Source organism: Polistes fuscatus, unplaced genomic scaffold (assembly GCF_010416935.1).
Source record: "Polistes fuscatus isolate 324 unplaced genomic scaffold, CU_Pfus_HIC Scaffold1, whole genome shotgun sequence".
In the NCBI taxonomy this organism is placed as follows: domain Eukaryota; kingdom Metazoa; phylum Arthropoda; class Insecta; order Hymenoptera; family Vespidae; genus Polistes; species Polistes fuscatus.
The window spans coordinates 4,459,735-4,479,121 of NW_025112997.1; the positions used below are offsets into that span (position 1 = coordinate 4,459,735).

The window sequence follows — 19,387 nt, forward strand, 5'->3', positions numbered from 1 at the left end:
GGTTTAATCGAATCAAAAAAAAATAAAAACGGTAAAAAATGTAGGAGAAGAGTACGATGAAAAGGAATGAATAATAACGGAGAAACGACAGGGAAAAGAAAAACGACGAGATGTGCGTGATACTCGTAAACAAACAAAAAATAAGAACGGGGGTGTATAAACGAAAGAAAAGTAAATAAAAAAAAGAAAAAAAAAACAAAGAAAAGAATAAAATTACATTCCACGGTGGGTACAAGCTTCTTTCTTTCTTTCTTTCTTTCTTTCTTTCTTCTCGATACGAAAAGATGAGTATACATACGCATTAACAACTATATTACTTGGGAAATAATGTTTACGACACATGTGTGCATGCGCGGCGAGGTCGGACCATCCGTACGCCAGGAAAGATTTTTAAAGTTAAAAAATATAACTCCGAATCGAGGAGAGTAAATAAATTATTAATGCGAGTAAAAACCACTCTAAGATATCTCCGAACATTCCCCTTTCGAGAAAAAACATAAACTAAAACACATATACACACACGCACACGCAAGAAAATACAACCGACAACAAGAACAACAACAACAATAACAACAAAAGGAAAAACAAAATTAATTTAAACGAACAATAAAACTAATCGCCAGCTACTAAAAGCCAGCGACGACAGTTTCACACACACGAGACAAATTTTTCGGCAACAAGTTGATATATAAAATAAATAAATAAATAAATAAATAAATAATAATTTACACACAGGATACACACAATATGACGTACACGAGAAAAATTTTTTTATATAGGAGAGAGAAAAGATAAAAAATAGAAAAAGAAAAAAAATCAAAAAAAGAAATAGAAAGAAAAGGAAGGAAAATGAATGCTAGAGAGAGAGAGAGATGGTTAGATATAGAGAAAGAGGAAACAATATTTGCTATACGTCAGAAATCACCCTCCCTTCGGACAACAAGCCCTGCTCCCTCCGTCGGCAAACGCTTTTGCGTAGATCCGCTAAGCGCGAAAATGAAATTTAACGATAATAATATAATAATAATAATAGGGAAATGAATTAAAATGAATAATAATTTTTAAAAATCTTCCACGCAATTTGCATGCACGAATTTATAAATGCGTGATATTTAAAGAAAAGGATAAAACGATAAAAAATAAAAAAGCACAAAAAAAAAATATAACATAAAATAAAATAAAATAAAATAAAATAAAATAAATAAATAATATTTAAAAAAAAAAATAAAAATACGGCAAAAATGTAAAAACAACAACTAAAACCAACAACAACACATAGGTACAAATGGTACACATACGCAGTCTGCTCTCTACATAAATACCGCTGCAAGTGATATTGCAGCTTCCCGATACCAGGTCGTCTCCTTACAGTTAAAGGTGGACCCCATAGCTCGCCCATCCTTCATTTGCATTGTCCTTATCCGAAAGGGAGGAAATTAAAAACGAAAATGAAAATACTCTTTCAACCGTCTCACTATGATCCTTACCCTCCACCTTGTCTCAATGCAACTTTAATCTATCTTTATCCTATATATATATATCTAATTCCACCTTTCGAATAAGGATATTGTAATTTTTGGATCATGCGAGTATTCAGTGTCCACCCGTGTCTTTCGGGTTGCATACTCGCCCGAACACGAGGAACATAAACTAACCGGCAACAACACAACGCTAACAATAGCGACAATAGACGTTTTCTCTAATAAGAAGAAAATCATTTTTCGGTGAATCGAAAGTCGCGCGCAGGTGTCGCATCATCTCATCCGATCGTAAATAACGCATTATTCTATTAACGCATGCGTGCATGCAAAGCACACACACACACACACACATACACACACAACAGGTTGTTTTTCGAGAGATGAGATCCTCCGTTTGATTTTGTAATAACTTCATACGATTTCTTCGGATTCATACACGTATATAATACATATAAATACACGTATACCTGCCTGCACGTACATACATACATACATACACACACGCACACGCATACATATATGTATGTATGTAAAAAAAAGAAAAAACTGTATTATTATCTTCGTTCTATTATTATACTTCTATATATGTAATATCTATTACTACCTTTCTCTTTCTACAACACTGTCATCCCTTTTTCTATGTATACTTAAATAACGATTGCATATTTTCTATTTGAAAAGAAAAAGAAAAAAAAAAAGACAGATGAAATATTTTTTCCTTCGATCGTAGAACGCGAACGCGAACGCGAGGATCTCTTAAAATATGTTGTTAGTGAATTTTGTGTAAACGATCAACAAAGGATGCGACGATTAGGCGCGACTAGGACACCGAAAATCGTGGTGCCGTGCCACATAACCATGAATCTAGAAAATACGGTAAAAAAGAAACAAAAAGAAAATAATACACTTAAAAAGCAAAACCTCTGATCTAAATGAAGAAAAAAAAAATCAAGAAAAAGGAAGAAAGGTAATGCGTTTAAAAGTAACGATGATGATAAGAAAGAAAAAATAATAATAAAAATAAAAATAAATATAAAAGTAAAATATAAAATAAAACGTTAAGAAAGCGTGTTAATAAAAAGAGGAAGAAAAAAAGCTAATGGAGGAAGATAAAAACGAAAAACACGACAAAAATGATAAAAAAAAAAGCGTAAAAAAATAAAGGTAAAACTAATAATAAATCTCTCTACGTCTGTAATAATTAATTAAATATATCTCCGATGCAGTGATTTAATGCGAAACGCAGTTGCCACGAAGAGCAATGCAATGCAATGCAAAGGATCCGTGCCGATTTTTTGTTGAGAGTGTTCGTACGATGTCCTCGGTCTTCTTTAAAGGCTCGCACACAAGCTCTCGATATTTCGGACATAGGCCCCCCTTCAAATCAAAACCCGCAGTCAGCAAAGATGAAGCATTTTAAGCAAACAAAAATCGATATATATATATATATAGAAATATATATAGAAATATATTAAAGTACAGTGAGGAAAGAGGATTAAACAAACTACTATAATAAACACAAGAAAGGTATATATATATATATTATGATTATGATTAATTATTATTATGATTAATTATGATTACGATGATTATATTATTATTATTATTATTATTAATTATTATTATTTTATTATTATTATTATTAATTATTATTATTATTATTATTATTATTATTATTATTATTATTATATAAACATACATTAAAGAAAAAAAAAAAAGATATCATTAAATAACACGACAAAAGTACTATATTACTAATATTATTAATTATTATGGTTCTTATTAAATAAATTTAATGAAACAAAATAACATTCCAACCGTCAATGTGCCACACGACTTTTTATATGCTCTTAAAGACAATGTTAGTTGGGAGGAAAAAAGGATGGTAAAGGAATGAGCAATGAGCGACGATTTTGATTACTATAGATACGTGTTAATAATCGTCTTAACCCTTTTGTTGTACTACTAATCCCTCACGAGGGTCGTACCATGCAACGATACGAATTTATATGGAATGATGATAGTTGTATTGTATCTAAACATGAAACTAACAAATAGGTTTAAGTAGCCGTACTCGTAAATAATTTTTTTAATGTACGATCCTTTCTTTACTTTTTTTACATTTGCTTTTTATTATTTTTTCGAAAAGCGAATAGTATTCGCTGTGGAAATAGAGATAGAAATGATGAAATCATTCCATTTGTGAAAAATGTTCGAATTCGTTTATAGAGAAAATAATAGGAATGATGCTTCCTACGTAACATAAAAAAAAAGCTCACATTTTGCGAGAATAAGAAATGAAGATGATAGGTAAAGTTCATTTCGATATTTTAAATATCGTATAATCATGCGTACGCATGTGTAAATATATTTGTTAACGATAAATAAGTTCATTAATCGAGTACTATAGTTATTACTACGATTATCGATAATTGACGTGTGCAAATTTTATGATTATTATTACTATTATTATTATTATTATTATTATTATTATTATTATTATTATTATTATTATTATTATTATTACTGCAGATGTTGTTAAGTTGAAGTTTTTACTTTTATAACTTTATTATTATCATTATTATTATTATTATTATTATTATACTATTATTATTAATTATATTGTTAATATTATTATTACTATTATGATTTCTAAGGCGTTATTACGTGCCGCATGTTTATGTATGCGTATATTAAAAAAATGAATATCAAAGGAAGCGCAGAAGAGAGACACCAGTAAAATCATTCTAATATTATTTTGAAAATTATTTCGGATTAAGTGTAAAAAAAAAAAAGTTAAAAAAATACGTTTCATAATGTTTTCGTAGGGAAGTATCATAAAGTGTTAGTAAAACGTATTAAAAAACTAATCGAGATATAGTTTCATTTGTGCATATTAAAAAATCTTCGGATTTGAAACAATAAAATGAATTGTTCGTGCAATTGAATTTATCTTTCTTCATTTTCGTGAAACTGTTTCTTCATTCCACGTAATCCATCATTCCATGCACAACGAAGAAAGGATAATCAAAGCCGAGGAAAATTAAAGACTGGTCGTCCATTCCAAGAAGACATTTTACGTTTTCTTACTTATTACATTCAAGAAGAAAAGGGATCGTACTTTTTAAAACCAATTCACAATTTAGTGTATAATCGTTTTAGGCTACTTATTACGACGAATTTGGATAAACAATAATAACACGTGACAAAAAAAAAGTGATTTTCATCATACAAAAATCAAATATCTATGCAAAAGGAATCGTCGCTCATTAACTATAAAAAAAAAAAAATAGTAAGAATGGAAAGAAAAAAGAATGATTGGTCGGGAAGGAAGAAGAAGAGCACCCAAGTGGGGGAAAAAAAAAAGAAGAAAAAAAAAAGATTGATGGATGATCCTCGAGAATAGAGAAAAAAAAAAAAAATTCGAAGTTTGTATATACCGCGTTAGGCGTACACGTCACACACTCTCCGTAACATTTAAACATTAACTTTAGGTAAAACAAATCAGCGAGAATTAAAAGTGGCGCCGATTTTTCAACGTCGTCGTCGTCCTCCTCCTTTTCCTCGCCCTCGCATCTCTCGCCCTTATTCTCCTCGAAGGTTCCCACTTGTTTGTAATTTTCTTTCCTCGAGTGAAACACAACAACAACAACAATAACAACAAAATAAGGGATGAAGAAAGAGAGAAGAGCAACGAACCGAATGAAAATATATTTCTTTTTCGAGATATCTGCGAGAGGAAAAGAGAGAAAGTAAGAAGAAAGTAAGAAAGAGAGAGAGAGAGAGAGAAAGAGAAACAGATTAATGAAAATAAAGATCGAAACGATATGCTGATCCAATTTTTTGTTGCCCCCTGTTCTCTCTTTTTCTCAAGGATTATTAAACATCTCGAACCGTTGCTCTTCGTCGTTGGGATAGGAGGAAAATAAAATTTGTTCATTGTAATATTAATAAGATGAATTATAGAAAAGAAAAAAAAACAGTGTATAATTTTTTTTGTTCGAGAGGCAGGCTGATTAACTCTAATGATTATTAGCAATTAGTAATATGATTGATCGCGAATGGGGATCAATATGTTTTATCGCTAGACCAATCGTCGCAAATAATTAATATTAGTGTCGAATTTTGTCTCTTAAGTATTCCCGAATGAATTCAATTATAGGAAGATTGTTGATTCGAACATGTGTAATAGTTTTTCATCGTTTTTCTTCGTTTAATCCTAGATTATTTTTTCCTCATTCACATTTATAGTTGTTTGCATATTTAATTAAGGAATTTCGAAAATGATTTTATTCGTACGAAGTTTCGAGCTTAAAAAAAAAAACCCCTTCCTCGTTTAACGATCTCTCGGAAAGTTCTCTAAGGGAACGTTGAACGTGCTCGTCGCCACGGAAATATATCGCTGGAGACGAATCTTTCAAAATACACTCGTATGCAACATACACACACACACACACACACAAACAATACAAATATACACGCGTCCACATATATATACATACATGCTTTCATGTAACGCGAAAGGGAAACACCCACATACATCACACATACACAACTCACACACACACACACACACACACACAATACATATTTACTACGTACACGAATTATTACACACGTACCAACAAGTATACAAAAGTTTCAACTCAATGTGTTTTTCGTATATCTAAGGTAGAGCCGTCGAGAGAATATTTTTTATATTCCACATGGATTTTACAGTTAAATATCATTATGAATTATCGTTTATTAGAGAAAAATCCCCGCGAACAAAAATAAATAAAAAGAAGAAGAAAAAAAAGTACGGGGGTTAAAAAAAAAAAATAAAGGAATTCGTAAGAGACGCGGCTACAAAAGAAAGCAAAAGAAACGATAGGAAATTAAAATTAAATAATAAAGACATTCCCGCGCGGTCGACCCTCTTCCTCCCCCCCCTACCCTCACCCCCTTTTGAAAGGTGCGTTTGATATGCACGCATCCTTATACAGATACGTTTATCGTTTATTCAAAATCGATAAAATATCTTCGAAAAAAAAAACAATGATTTTTGGCTAAAATACGTGCAAATAATAATAATAATACACATATTACATGTACACTCGCGCATGTCCTTTTCTATTCCACGATATTAAAACATCCCTCACAAACCCCCCTTTTTAACTTCAAAAAGTAAATATGTATTTACACGCATACATACATATACGTTCTATATAAATGAAAAAAAAAGCGTTCGCGCGATAAATTTTCGAAGATTTTCATATTCACTAGTGTAAAGCTTTCTTTGCCGAACACACGTAATTGAGCAACAAATGAATGAATGAAAGCAAGAAAGAAAGAAATAAATAAAAAAGTGGCAAAATTTGCGAAACATTTAGCGTGTATACACTTTAAATAGAAACTCACACACCAACACATAAACACCCACACACATACACACACACATACATATATATATATATATATATATAAACACGATATAATACGCATGCTTAAGCAAGCGAGAATACGAGTTTGTATAAGGGTACGATCTATGTAAGAAGTAATTGTAAATCGATAATACGATTAGGAAATATGGTTCTTTTATTATTGTTTGTTTTTTTTTCTTTATAGAAAAGATACGATTAATTAACAACGTTAATTAATTTTGTTAAAAAGAAAAACCGTTTTTCTTAAATGATCCAAATCGTCGCGGCGGATCGATAATAAAAAAAAGAAAAAAAAAGCGCGGTGCGATGAAAACGCGATCGAAACGAAAATGTTTGAGCTTGCGAACGAATGAAAATGAAACGTGTTAAAAAACGGATATGATCGAAAAAGAGAGTTGATATCTCTTTTTTTTTTTTTTTTTTTTGGTAAATATTCTTTTGACTAGAAAAAAGGAGAGAAAAAAAGGGACACAAAGAAGTGAACGAAAAAAAAACAGAGAGAGAGAGAATTAAAAATGGATTTTCGAATCGTTCGATGCTCGAAGGTTTTCGACGAAGAAAAAAAGGGCTGTAACATGAAATGCGCTGAAAAGAGAAAGAAAGAAAGTATGTGTGAAAGAGAGAGGGAGAGAGAGAGAGAGTGAGTGCGTGTGTGTGTGTGCGAAAGAATGTGTGGAAGAGAGTCGTTTTGAAAAAAGGACTCGAGAAAGAATGTCAGCAGCGAAAATAAATAAATAAATAAATAAAAAAAAACGATCTTGGAACGTGGTTCGTTGCTTCGAAACATGTGATACGTCGACCGGCGAGTTTGATTCCGCTTCCGAAGATCGATAGATCGATAGATCGATCGCGCTTTCGAGATCGCCCGTGGATACCACACCAGCGTCCACGGTCAAAGAATGAAAATAAAAAAAAAAAATATAATGATTATTTTATGTAAGAAGGAGATAATAATTAAATAAAATAAAATAAAATAAAATAAAATAAGGAACGTGCTTATTTACAATTAGAGACGGGAATCGGCTCGCAATGGTGACGCGAATTTTTTACAGATTTTTGTCATAATAGGGACGCTCTTTTTGTTGATGGTTCATTGTTGTCAAAATGGTTGTGAGGTTATTAAACTATTTGAAATATGTTATATAAAGATTCGATGCGATTGATCGATAATAAAATTGGTAGAGAACGAACGAGATCGTATTTTCTTCTTCTTTCGAATGAAAAATGAGATGAATGAAAAAAATAATAATAATAAAAAAAAAATATGAAAGAAAAGAAAAGAATAGAAAATAAATGCGATATGTGTGGGATTAATAATTAATTAATCGTTAAGGAAAAAGTAATCCGTCGAGTTTCATTCGAGAATCGATAGGGGTTACTTTTATCGAAAGACTCGTACGATACGAGACGAAACGAAGAAACGTGCGTTTTAAGCTTCGATCATTTTGTTAATAAAATAATAATTATTATTATTATTATTGATAATATACATATATATATATAATGTCAGCTCGCGAATTTGCAAGTTTTGTCTTATCTTGTCTTGTCTTTTCTTTTTTTTATTCTCCGAGAGATAAATTGAACAGAAACAAAAAAAAAAGAGTAAAAAATAATAATATTTAATAAATCGAACAAGAAACGCGCACGTTTCTTCTCGCGAAAAACATTGTCGTCTCCGAAATAGCATACAACTGGCATTTTAAAAACATTTATAAGCGGAGTTTGGTCGTCGTCGTCATCGTTGTGTAAAAATAAAAACGAATTCTCGATTATTATTATCATCTTACGCTTTCTCTTTTTAAGGAAAAAAAATCTACATTGAATATTTCGCGAAGGAATTTATTATTATCTTTGTATGTATATGTTTATGTATATCTATATATATATATATAAAATAATAAAAAAGAAAAAAAGATCGAGAGAAAGATATATAGGTCGAGATCGTTGATGATACGTTATAAATAATAACAAAAATTAACGAATAAAAAATGGCGAATGAATGAAATGGGGGGAAAAAACGAGATATAAAAATGGAGACACGACCAAACTGAACGAACAAAATGAGACTGATATAGACCAGTATTCTTGCGAGAGAAAAAAAATTGTAAAGTGAAAACTTGTCTAACTTGTAGCCTTATCGAGAGAGAGAGAGAGAGAGAGAGAGAGAGAGTGAGTGAGAGAGAAAGAGAGAGAGAGAGAGAGTGAGAGAAAAAGAGAGAAAACAGATAGGCAAAAAGAAAAAAAAAGAAAGAAAATTACACAAATTAAATGTGGTACTACATATTTAGATCGATACAAAAAACGATCTCTAAAGTAAAACCAAAAAAAAAAGAAAAACAAGAAAAAAGAAGCAAATACAAAAAAAAAAAAAAAGAAGGAAAGGAAAGAAAAATTATATTATCTCGATTGGCTGTAAAAAAGAAAAAAAAATTAATAACGAAAACTCGTGTTGGTATGGGAAATTCGTTAACGTATAACTTCCCTCGATCGTGTCGTTTTTAAAAAATAACATTGTTAAGAGGAAAAATCAAAGTACATTAACGAATTTCCTATTAGCGAGATGATTAAATAGTGAGAGTAATGTTATTTAAAATATAAATTTATAAGGTGTAATTATTATTACATAATGCGAAATGAAATAATGCCAGTTGTAAGAGAAGAAAGTAAGATTGATTGATTGGAAGAAAGAAAGAAAGAAAGAAAGAAAGAAAGAAAGAAAGATAGAAGGAAGGAAGGAAAGAAAGAAAGACAGAAAGAAAGAAAGAAAGAAAGAAAGGAAAAACGCGTATTCGAAAGCGTCAAATAGTCTCGATGACACAATACGTACACGCACGCACACACATACCCACACGTATACACCTACATACCCATAAATATACATAAAAAAAATGCTAAAGGGGTACGTGACGTACATATTCACAGACATACACACATATACCCAAATAAATAAAGAAATTTCATAGAGGCGCACAATTTTCGGCCTCTTTCGCGCGTGCTATGATTTTCTTCTCTTCTTTCGGACCACGAACGATCGTACGTGTTTCACGGAATATTAAATAAGATTATATAGTAATACATATATTTAAAAAAGATATATAAATATATATATATAAATACATACATACATACATATGTAATGAATTGATTATAAATAAGTGTTGTTAGAAGTAAAATGTTTGTTACAATAAAACCACACTTATTTGTGAATCAAACCAAGTATGTATGTATATATTTATTTATGTATGTATGTATATTCGAACTTTGGCACGTATCGTTTGTATGAAGGAACGCGCAAAAAATGAAAAAAAGGAAAATATAAAAAATATTAAAAAAAAAAAATAAATAAAAATGTAAAAAGAAAATTGCAAAGAATACGACGAAGATGTATGGTATTTATATCTCGTCAATGTGTATACGCGATAAACTTTTCGAACGACAGCTTTACCGTTAGTCAAGTAAAATAGTTTCGCAACAATCGATATATATATATATAATAATAATAATATATATATATATTATTACAGTCGAAGCAAAGTCCACGTATTATACATATACACATACAAATAAATACACGCGTACATTGAATAATACACACACAAAGAGACACACATACATGCATATATACATACACGCAAGACACACCAAAAAATACATGATCATATTCGTAAAATGATATGCATAGGAATGCACGCTCTTCTTCTCATATCCAAAAAAGGAAAAGGTAAATAAGATAAAAAAAACTAAAATTAAAGAAAAAAAAAAAGAATAAAAAATAAAGAAGACACTACAAAAACACGATATATACTACGTGAAAAAACAAGGCGATGATGATCGAAGCGAGTGACAAATAAAACGCGACATACAAAAACAAAAATACATGTAATGAATATAATGTTTGCAGATAGGTGGGACCAAAAACGACTTTATATCTCTATGTGCATATCCAAGCAACGTGTAATTTAATTAATGAATTAATTAGTTATCCATTATTAATGAACTAGATAAAGAAAAAAATGATCCATTGATAACGATCGAGGATGATGACGAACGAATAATGAATAAAACTAGACTATTAAGTTTGTTTATTAATACATTATATGATTCAATGGTTATTATTATTATTATTATTATTATTATTATTATTATTATTTTATTACAGTGATTAATATGTCGATGATAATATTATTATTTAAAAAAAAAACCCGTTCTAAGACATGAATCATTTAAATGTCAAATAGGACATTTTGTGCGTATCTATAATTATTAATTATTTTTAATTATTATTATTATTATTATTATTATTATTATTATTATTATTATTATTATTATTATTATTATTGAGACCTTTTGTTGTATTATTTTCAATAAAATCAATTGAAAATATTAATTTTCATCTTTCATTTTATTTTAGCTATCTCCGAGGAACTTTTAAAATCGTCGATCATCAATTTGTTTAGAGAAGAAAAAAAATTAATGATCGAAAGAAGGAGTATCTCGGAGAAGCATTATAAATGTAAAAAAATATTTTGTTTAAATTATTAAAGCTTTACCATTATAACTCCCATGTTGCCATATTTCCTTTGCATCGTCATTTTATTTTCCATAGAAACCAGTTCTCTCATCGCCGTCATTCATAAAAAAAAAACTTTCTGTTATTTATCATTGGCCGCGTCTGTAAAAAAAAGATTTTCTTCCCAAAAAAAAAAAAAATAAAACTAGAATCTTTTGTCTGATTTTTGGTTACTTTTTTTCTTTTTTCTCTTCTTAGTTTTTGATCTTTGTTAAATTGTCAAATAATTTCTTTTCAGAACATACATACACAATACGTAACATACTTACATGCATAATCTCTCTCACACAAATACACACACACACACACACACACACACACATACGAAACATATGCGCGCAGTTCTTTCTCTCCACGTATTAAACACTTCTTCCCACTGGAATCGTCGTCGTATCTTCGCGACGATTTTTTTGTAAACTCGAAAGAAACGGGGACGTCGAGAAGCGGCTTAAAAAAAATTAAAAAGAAAAAAATATATAAAAAAAAGAAAAAAAAAAAAATACGAAAGATATATTTGCGAGGACATATTGAAAAAGAAAGATAGAAAGATAGAAAGAAAGTGAGAGCGAGAGGGAGAACGACGAAGAAGAAGGTACGAGAAAGATATAAAGAATGACAAAAGTGGATAAGAAATAAAAAATAGTTTAAAATGTCACACACCCACAACCACAACCAACCACCCACATCCACACACACACACACACACATACAAAAAACATACGCGTACACAGAAACACATTACAAATGTACTAGGTAAGTTCATAACTGCGTATTGCCTTTCTGACTTCGGTGTGAAAATATATAAATAAAAAAAAAAAAGTCAGTCGTGCCAGGACTCACGGATTATCGGATTATATCATATAATAGTTGTTAGTTAAGTCTATGGGGACAATGCGATTGGTTGGACTCCCTTAGTCAGCCTGGTTCTTCTTCTTATTCTTCTAACTTTAAATTTATTTTCTTTTTTTTTTTTTCAATATCTATGAGAGAAAATTTGACTGTAAAACGTCTTCTCGAAAAAGAAAAATCAAATTGATCAACACAAACCAGTTCGTTTTTTTGTTATATAAAAATCATATTCTATCCGAATATATTTTTTTCCGTTCGCAATATTCGACAATCTTATCGCGTTATTTTCTTTATACTTTAGAAGATGAAATGAAAAAAGAAAAAAAAAAAAAAAAAAAGAAAAAGCATTTGTCTTCTCGAGGAAGAATCAGGCCCATCGCAAGGAACCCCTTTTTCCACGATATTTCCGTGAAATAATCTCTCATTAAAAACCGAAATCCGCGTGTCTAAGGCCCGGCTGTGTCTGTTTCATGTTTTTCAATATTTGTAATTTATCGATAAAATTATAAAAGGTATCGATACATAACAGTCTAAAGTGTGCGCTACTCTACATAATATTATTATATATAAAGTATAAAAGTATACATTATATATATAAATATATATATATACATATATATTATATATGAGAAGTATAATATATATATATTATACACACATTGGGATTGGTGAAAATATACGGTTTTTTCGCTTTGGAGTGTTATTTTCTGAAAATATTGAACAAAATATGGAAAAAAAATGAATAAAATCAATGAATAAAAAAAAAACAAGTCGGACGTTTTTTTTCAGTGCGATTCCTATTTGCTCACTTTGTGTCCGTTTTCTCTCTCTCTTTTTCTTTTTTTTTTTTTTTAAATTTTATATTATTTCTTTTCTTTTTCTCTGTCTTTCTATTACATATTAACCATCGAGAATATATCTGTGATCCGTTCGTTAATTGATAACGATGCAAAATGAAGAAACTAATTCGTCCATTGGATCGTCAAACTCTTCTTCCGTTAAATATATGAGCACGTTACCAAATTTTGTCAACGATACTATTGGGAAATTATTAAAAATTGATAATTTCAAACCGCAATGTATGATCGAGTAAGATTGCAAATTAATTTTTTATACGAATATATTTAAATAAATATTAGTGCACGTGTATTATTAATAATTTCATTTATTTTTAGAATATTAGGAAATTTTCTTGGTATCGTAGATTATGAAACAAATTTAGCGACATTTTGGTTTCTGGATATTTTAGCTCTACAAATACTTCGAAACAATGACACCTTTAACGATTATTCACGTTGCATTTTTATCAGCTGGTTAGTAGGAGAAATGCAATTGATTCGAGGTAAATTTTTTTAATAAATAATAATTAGAAAATCAATTATTATACTCGTCAACTATATGTGTGTGTTTAAACAGTTGGGTTATATTTTTTAGATGCCAAATGTTCGCGTGAAAAGTTCTTCAATAAAATGGAAGTAATATTCACCGAGACTGCTAAGAAAGTCGTTCAAGGTGAAGAGATTCCTCATTGGAATCTAATTAGGTTTGGTGATGCAAAGATGAAATCGGAAATGGAAGAGGAAGAGAGAAAATTATCGCAAGAACACGATTCATCCTCGCTAAGGGATTTGAAATCGGTAAGAAAAATCGTTAGACATTTATTAAAAAACGACTAATTATCTATCGTACAATATTTTTTGGTTCTTTTATTCTTTTCTCCTTTTTTCTTCCAGAGAACACAAACTCTGACAGAAATAAACTCGAATGAGGAAGAAATAAAATCGATGGAAATACTTTTAGACGTAATTATTCGGTCCACGTACGACATGTTAGTATATAGTTCAAATTTTAATTATGCAATTAATATGAAGTATATTTCTTTTCTTTTTCTCTCTCACTTTTTGAAGCTTTAAATTTTTTTTAATTAACATTCTTGACAGGTACGCCGGTGAAGTACGTTACGCTCTTATTTATGCGGTATTTGTGGAACCAATTGAGATACAGGTTGACAATTTACCTTTTAGTTTTCGAAAACCGCGTCCAGTTCGACTGGCAGATTCAAACGTAGAACATTTTTATATACGACTTCGAAACAGTTTGCGAAAAGTCGAAGAACAGGATAGCAAAAAGATTAGAAAAGTTACATCAAGTACATCGTTATTCTGTAAATAATATTCTATAACAAAAAATGAATATACTCGTTCTAGGAAATATGATTTTTTAGAGAAAAGTACGAAAGGTACGAAAAAGTTACAACGTCTAAAAGGGGAATTAGAAAGAGAATATCCACCGCAACCACCGAATTCTTTACCGGATGAAGATATCATTTCGAACAAACAGAATTTTATTTTACCATTGATAGAATCAAACGAAGCTGTTGCTGTTTTTGAACTTCACCGTGGGACGATATAATTGTCGGCGAATTTTATGTATCATTCTTACTTATAATATAGCATAAGTAACTTAAAGAATAATGATTATACAAATTAATTTATTCTTTCTTACTTTAATTTAACATTATATAAAGATATTATGTTATAGAAGAAATCTGTTTTGTCGATATCATCGTACCCCATTCTTGACATTTAAAGTCTATGATATTTTCACGATCTAACGGAATGTCTAATAAAAAAATAATGCTGGAATTCATAATTTTTTTCCGTGATTGTCCCAATTGTCCATATTTGTTAGAACCACAACCCCAGAACGATTTGTCATCTATTACGAATAAATCAATTATAAAAACATGCATTAAGGATATATTAAATTGACGTAATTAAATCGTACGAACCAGTCATACATATGGTAAATGTATTTCCACATTGTACTTTTTTTACATTTACATCTATGAGTTCCTCTTGATCATTTTTAAAATTTATTACTGTAGGAATTGCTACGACTTTGGTGTTTCCGTTTGGTATACCTAATTCTCCATTAACATTCCATCCCCAAGTATAAAGATCCCCCTAATTTGTAGAAAGAAAAATCTTACGATTTCTTTCATAAATCGTTTATGTATTGTTAATTAGATTAGTTACTTGATCTGTAATAACAGCATTGTGCCAACCCGCAGCAGATATTTGCACTACGTTAAGACCAGCCAGTGCTTCTATTAACTGTGGCTCATCGCAGTCTTCCAAATCACCGTGTCCTAATTGACCACGACTATGATATATTGTAATTCATAATATTTAAAATTGATTAATATATATGTATTATGCTAGAATAATAAATTTTATCAATTTAATACATACGTTCCCATACCCATAGAATAAACATCCCCATTTTTCGCTAACAATATTGTGTGATCAAAACCACAAGCGATATCTACAAATTTAACCCTTTTTGGCATTTCTACCAAAATAGGAATATTAAAAATACGCCCTGAAAATAAATGTAAGCCTCTGTTAACACTTTGACTGCCATATCGAATTCACATGTTTCGCTCAGGACACCACAGTAGTATTTTTATTATTCAAGATTTCATAGATATTAATCTTTCATTTTTGATGTTCTAATAAAAATTTGTAATTGTTCAATGAGGCACTTTTTATTTTAAAATATATTCTAATTAGCGATAACGTTCAAAATGCACTAACTGTAAATTTTCATTCAACTTTTAACAATTGTAATTAGCACTCCGGTTACCAATGACCACCATGGCATCATAAAAGAAACCGTAATTAGTCATATATGACCAACACATAGCAGTCACTAATATTTTACCTAAATTTGTAAGAATTACCGTACATCCTCCTTGTGATATTTTGATAGGATATTCGTCTTCCGATTCTTCATTGGTGTTAATACAATTAGAAACTTTCTTCCAAGATTTTTCATAAATACGGTATTGCCAGATTTCATTGTTTGTTGTTGAAATTATTACGCTTTCCCTTCCAGCACTAACGATTTTACATCTAGACTAAAATCAATTTATTAATACTACTCAAAGTAATATAATTATTCACTGTTTACTTCTACAGAATCATTATCGTTACCTTTCAGAAGGTTTGGGAATTTGCAGTAACTCAGACAGTTTCTTGTCATCATCGCTGCCTACTTTTCCAGTAATATACAACTCAAAATCTTTCCAAAGGAGAAAATAATTCCAACTAATCTCCATATTTGTAGCACCAGGAAAAGGAACTTCTGTTAATTGATCTAATACTATAGAGGTGTCATTTTCGTTGCTGAACAATGGGCTTGCATTGAAGCCGGTATAGTAGAACGTCGTCCTTCTATAAATTATTTGGAAAAATAATTAGTATATATATATATATATATATATATTAAAAGAATCACATTTTGAAAAAGAGTCAATGGACCATCAATTCAAATTCATAAAGAAAATTCTACATGGTCCATTAGTTTAAGGAATTGAAAATAGCAGAGTACGTAGCATAGCAACCTATCATATAAACGATTATTTTATTCTTGCATCGATGATCGTTTTAGAAAATGATAATAAGCAAAAAAATGATATGAATTTAAGCAAATCAACAATATTGTACACTCGATTATTGCGCCAAATAAAATATATACACAAATTAGAACACATAACCTATAAAACGAACTAGAAAGCGAGGTTAAACATTGCATATACGAATACGCAATATTAATGTAAATAATAAAATATACTAACGTCATTTTTTGCAATTACACATAAGAAATTATTTATAATTTATAATATTCACTGACTAACTAACATAATGTCACACAAAACTAATCGTTTAATATAACAACTTACTCCAATAAAATTCTTTTCACTGTTGGTAGCATTGCCTAGAATTTATAAGTTTAGTCTAGTAACAAGTTAAATTTACACATCACTTTTTTGATACATACTTATATGTGTTAAATAAATTTTTAAATTCATATATTTATTGTAAAAATTTTAATTCAACAACAATAAACTATTTTTCAAACTCTCTGAATTAATGTAAATTGAATGTTCATAATAATTATGCGCCCTATATAGTCCACCTAACATTTATAAATTAAATATATAATTTACTTAAACTCTAATAAAAATTTATAATTATATATATTGATAATGACAGACTCTCTCTACAAATTCTTAAGAATTACACAAGTCCATAAAAGTTAATAAAACATATCTAAATGCTTGGAAATGTATTAATTAATATACCTATTTATAGATTCACTATTTTTATATATACTATAAAAGGAATTTAAACGTCACCCTCTAATCAACATTTTGACGTTTTTTCCAATTTTCACTGAAAATCCAGATTTTCTGGTAGTCATTTTGAAACTACTCACCCGGTATAAAAGTATTAAAATTGTTTTCTCGAGTCGCAAAAATGAGTGAATTGTAACAGGAAAGCATGATGATACAGGAGCTACAAGAAGTGGCACGACAAATAGTACGCCCTGTCACCACTTGGAGCGCTCATTGGTCGGTAAAAAAATTTGTGATCCGATGGTAACTTACCCTCGAGAACTTACCGACCGTGTCAGTGGTATAATCTTCGGCACCATCTAGTAGGGATTCTTATTACTAAATATACTTATTATTAAGTATTACCGACGGAACTAACAGTAATAGTAAAAAGGAAAAAAAGCTGTGGTAAAGCTTTGCACTGTTCACAGTTTTCCATTCGTTCGTTGAATTCTTCTCGAATAAATTATAAGTATCGTGAATGTTTCTTGTGTCTGTTTTTTATATTACTGTTAGTCCCGTCGGTAATACTTAATAATAACTATATTTAGTAATAAGAATCCCTACTAGATGGTGCCGAAGATTATACCACTGACACGGTCGGTAAGTTCTCGAGGGTAAGTTACCATCGGATCACAAATTTTTTTACCGACCAATGAGCGCTCCAAGTGGTGACAGGGCGTACTATTTGTCGTGCCACTTCTTGTAGCTCCTGTATCATCATGCTTTCCTGTTACAATTCACTCATTTTTGCGACTCGAGAAAACAATTTTAATACTTTTATACCGGGTGAGTAGTTTAAAAATGACTACCAGAAAATCTGGACTTCCAGTGAAAATTGGAAAAAACGTCAAAATGTTGATTAGAGGGTGACGTTTAAATTCCTTTTATAGTATATATAAAAATAGTGAATCTATTGATAGGTATATTAATTAATATATTTTCAAGTAAAAACTCTAACGCACGTGTAACAATTACTATGTAAATATTTATTTTCTTCAAATTATCTTATACATGAATTATTTCGTAATGCAAGATGTATGGATTTCCAAAGCATTAATAAAGTGCGCAAGGTCCATATGGGAGTAGTGACATTAATCTTCTGTCCCTTGATATTTATTCTCATTTTTATCATGTATATGTATAAAATAAAGTTCTTTTATTTTGGTAACTAATTATTTATCATATTCAATGTATCATATAAATTGCATGTATATTAACATAATACATTATATATATAATTTTGTACAGTCTTTATATTGTAGTAATATAATATAATAAAAAATTAGATAATCGTAAAGATATTAACTTTATCGTATAAAATGCATTTGCGGAAGCATAACTTTATATATATATATGTATATATATCCGGTTTTGTACAAGTCTTATGTTGTAACAATATAATATAATGTGACTTTTATACGATAATATTATAGAATTATAGTATACTAAATCTTTACAATAATAAATTTAATGATGAAGTATTGTAACAATATTTTAACAGTATTTTATTATCAGTTTTTCGTTTCTACCTTCTTAGTACCTTTTATAACAAACTAGTTCCTTTTGTACCTTCTTAAATACTTGAAATATTAATTAATTCAAATAATAAGATATTCTCAATATTATATTGATGCAAACTCTAATACGATCAATTAAAAATATTGTCGATTGAAAAAATTAACTTTTATTTGTATTATAATGCACCATTCGCAAGATTTAAGAGCACCATCGTTTATGCACCATTAATATATTATATTATTAGGAACTAATACAATTAAGTTCGATTATTGCTATCGAAATTCCGTGCATTGCATTTTCTTTTCCTTCTTGAGACGTATAAATAATAATAATAATAATAATAATGACTATAATTATAATT

General features: G+C 29.7%; 2 protein-coding genes across 4 annotated transcripts; one reads left to right on the top strand and one right to left on the bottom strand.

The window, feature by feature from the left end:
- Positions 1 to 12,047: 12,047 nt before the first annotated feature.
- Positions 12,048 to 14,797, top strand: LOC122515830. Of its 2 annotated transcripts, none has more exons than XM_043633334.1 (6): positions 12,048 to 13,412; positions 13,499 to 13,665; positions 13,740 to 13,960; positions 14,057 to 14,151; positions 14,264 to 14,472; positions 14,548 to 14,797. In XM_043633334.1, exons 1-6 carry the CDS (start codon positions 13,270 to 13,272, stop codon positions 14,733 to 14,735), a joined length of 1,023 nt encoding a protein of 340 aa, XP_043489269.1. In that variant the 5' UTR covers positions 12,048 to 13,269; the 3' UTR covers positions 14,736 to 14,797. The 2 variants fall into 2 exon arrangements, with proteins under 2 accessions (XP_043489269.1, XP_043489276.1); XM_043633341.1 differs by having other exon boundaries at positions 13,758 to 13,960.
- Positions 14,650 to 17,109, bottom strand: LOC122515816 (RCC1 domain-containing protein 1). 2 transcript variants are annotated; one of them, XM_043633321.1, is made up of 7 exons: positions 16,966 to 17,109; positions 16,322 to 16,561; positions 16,050 to 16,240; positions 15,578 to 15,707; positions 15,362 to 15,488; positions 15,115 to 15,289; positions 14,650 to 15,041 (listed from the first exon to the last, which is right to left on the bottom strand). In XM_043633321.1, the coding sequence occupies exons 1-7, from the start codon at positions 16,968 to 16,970 to the stop codon at positions 14,854 to 14,856; spliced, it is 1,056 nt and encodes a 351-aa protein (XP_043489256.1). In that variant the 5' UTR covers positions 16,971 to 17,109; the 3' UTR covers positions 14,650 to 14,853. The 2 variants fall into 2 exon arrangements, with proteins under 2 accessions (XP_043489256.1, XP_043489248.1); XM_043633313.1 differs by having other exon boundaries at positions 17,071 to 17,103.
- Between the last annotated feature and the right edge of the window lie 2,278 nt (positions 17,110 to 19,387).

Excerpts from the sequence above, each read along its gene's own strand:
- LOC122515830 (XM_043633334.1), top strand. The coding sequence starts at position 13,270 with ATGCAAAATGAAGAAACTAATTCGTCCATTGGATCGTCAAACTCTTCT. Across the intron at positions 13,961-14,056 it reads CGCTAAGGGATTTGAAATCG|AGAACACAAACTCTGACAGA; the intron begins GTAAGAAAAATC and ends TTTTTCTTCCAG. Across the intron at positions 14,473-14,547 it reads GATTAGAAAAGTTACATCAA|AGAAAAGTACGAAAGGTACG; the intron begins GTACATCGTTAT and ends ATGATTTTTTAG.
- LOC122515816 (XM_043633313.1), bottom strand. The coding sequence starts at position 17,102 with ATGCTACCAACAGTGAAAAGAATTTTATTGGA. Across the intron at positions 16,241-16,321 it reads ATTCCCAAACCTTCTGAAAG|ATGTAAAATCGTTAGTGCTG; the intron begins GTAACGATAATG and ends ATTTTAGTCTAG. Across the intron at positions 15,708-16,049 it reads GGTAATTCTTACAAATTTAG|GGCGTATTTTTAATATTCCT; the intron begins GTAAAATATTAG and ends ATTTATTTTCAG.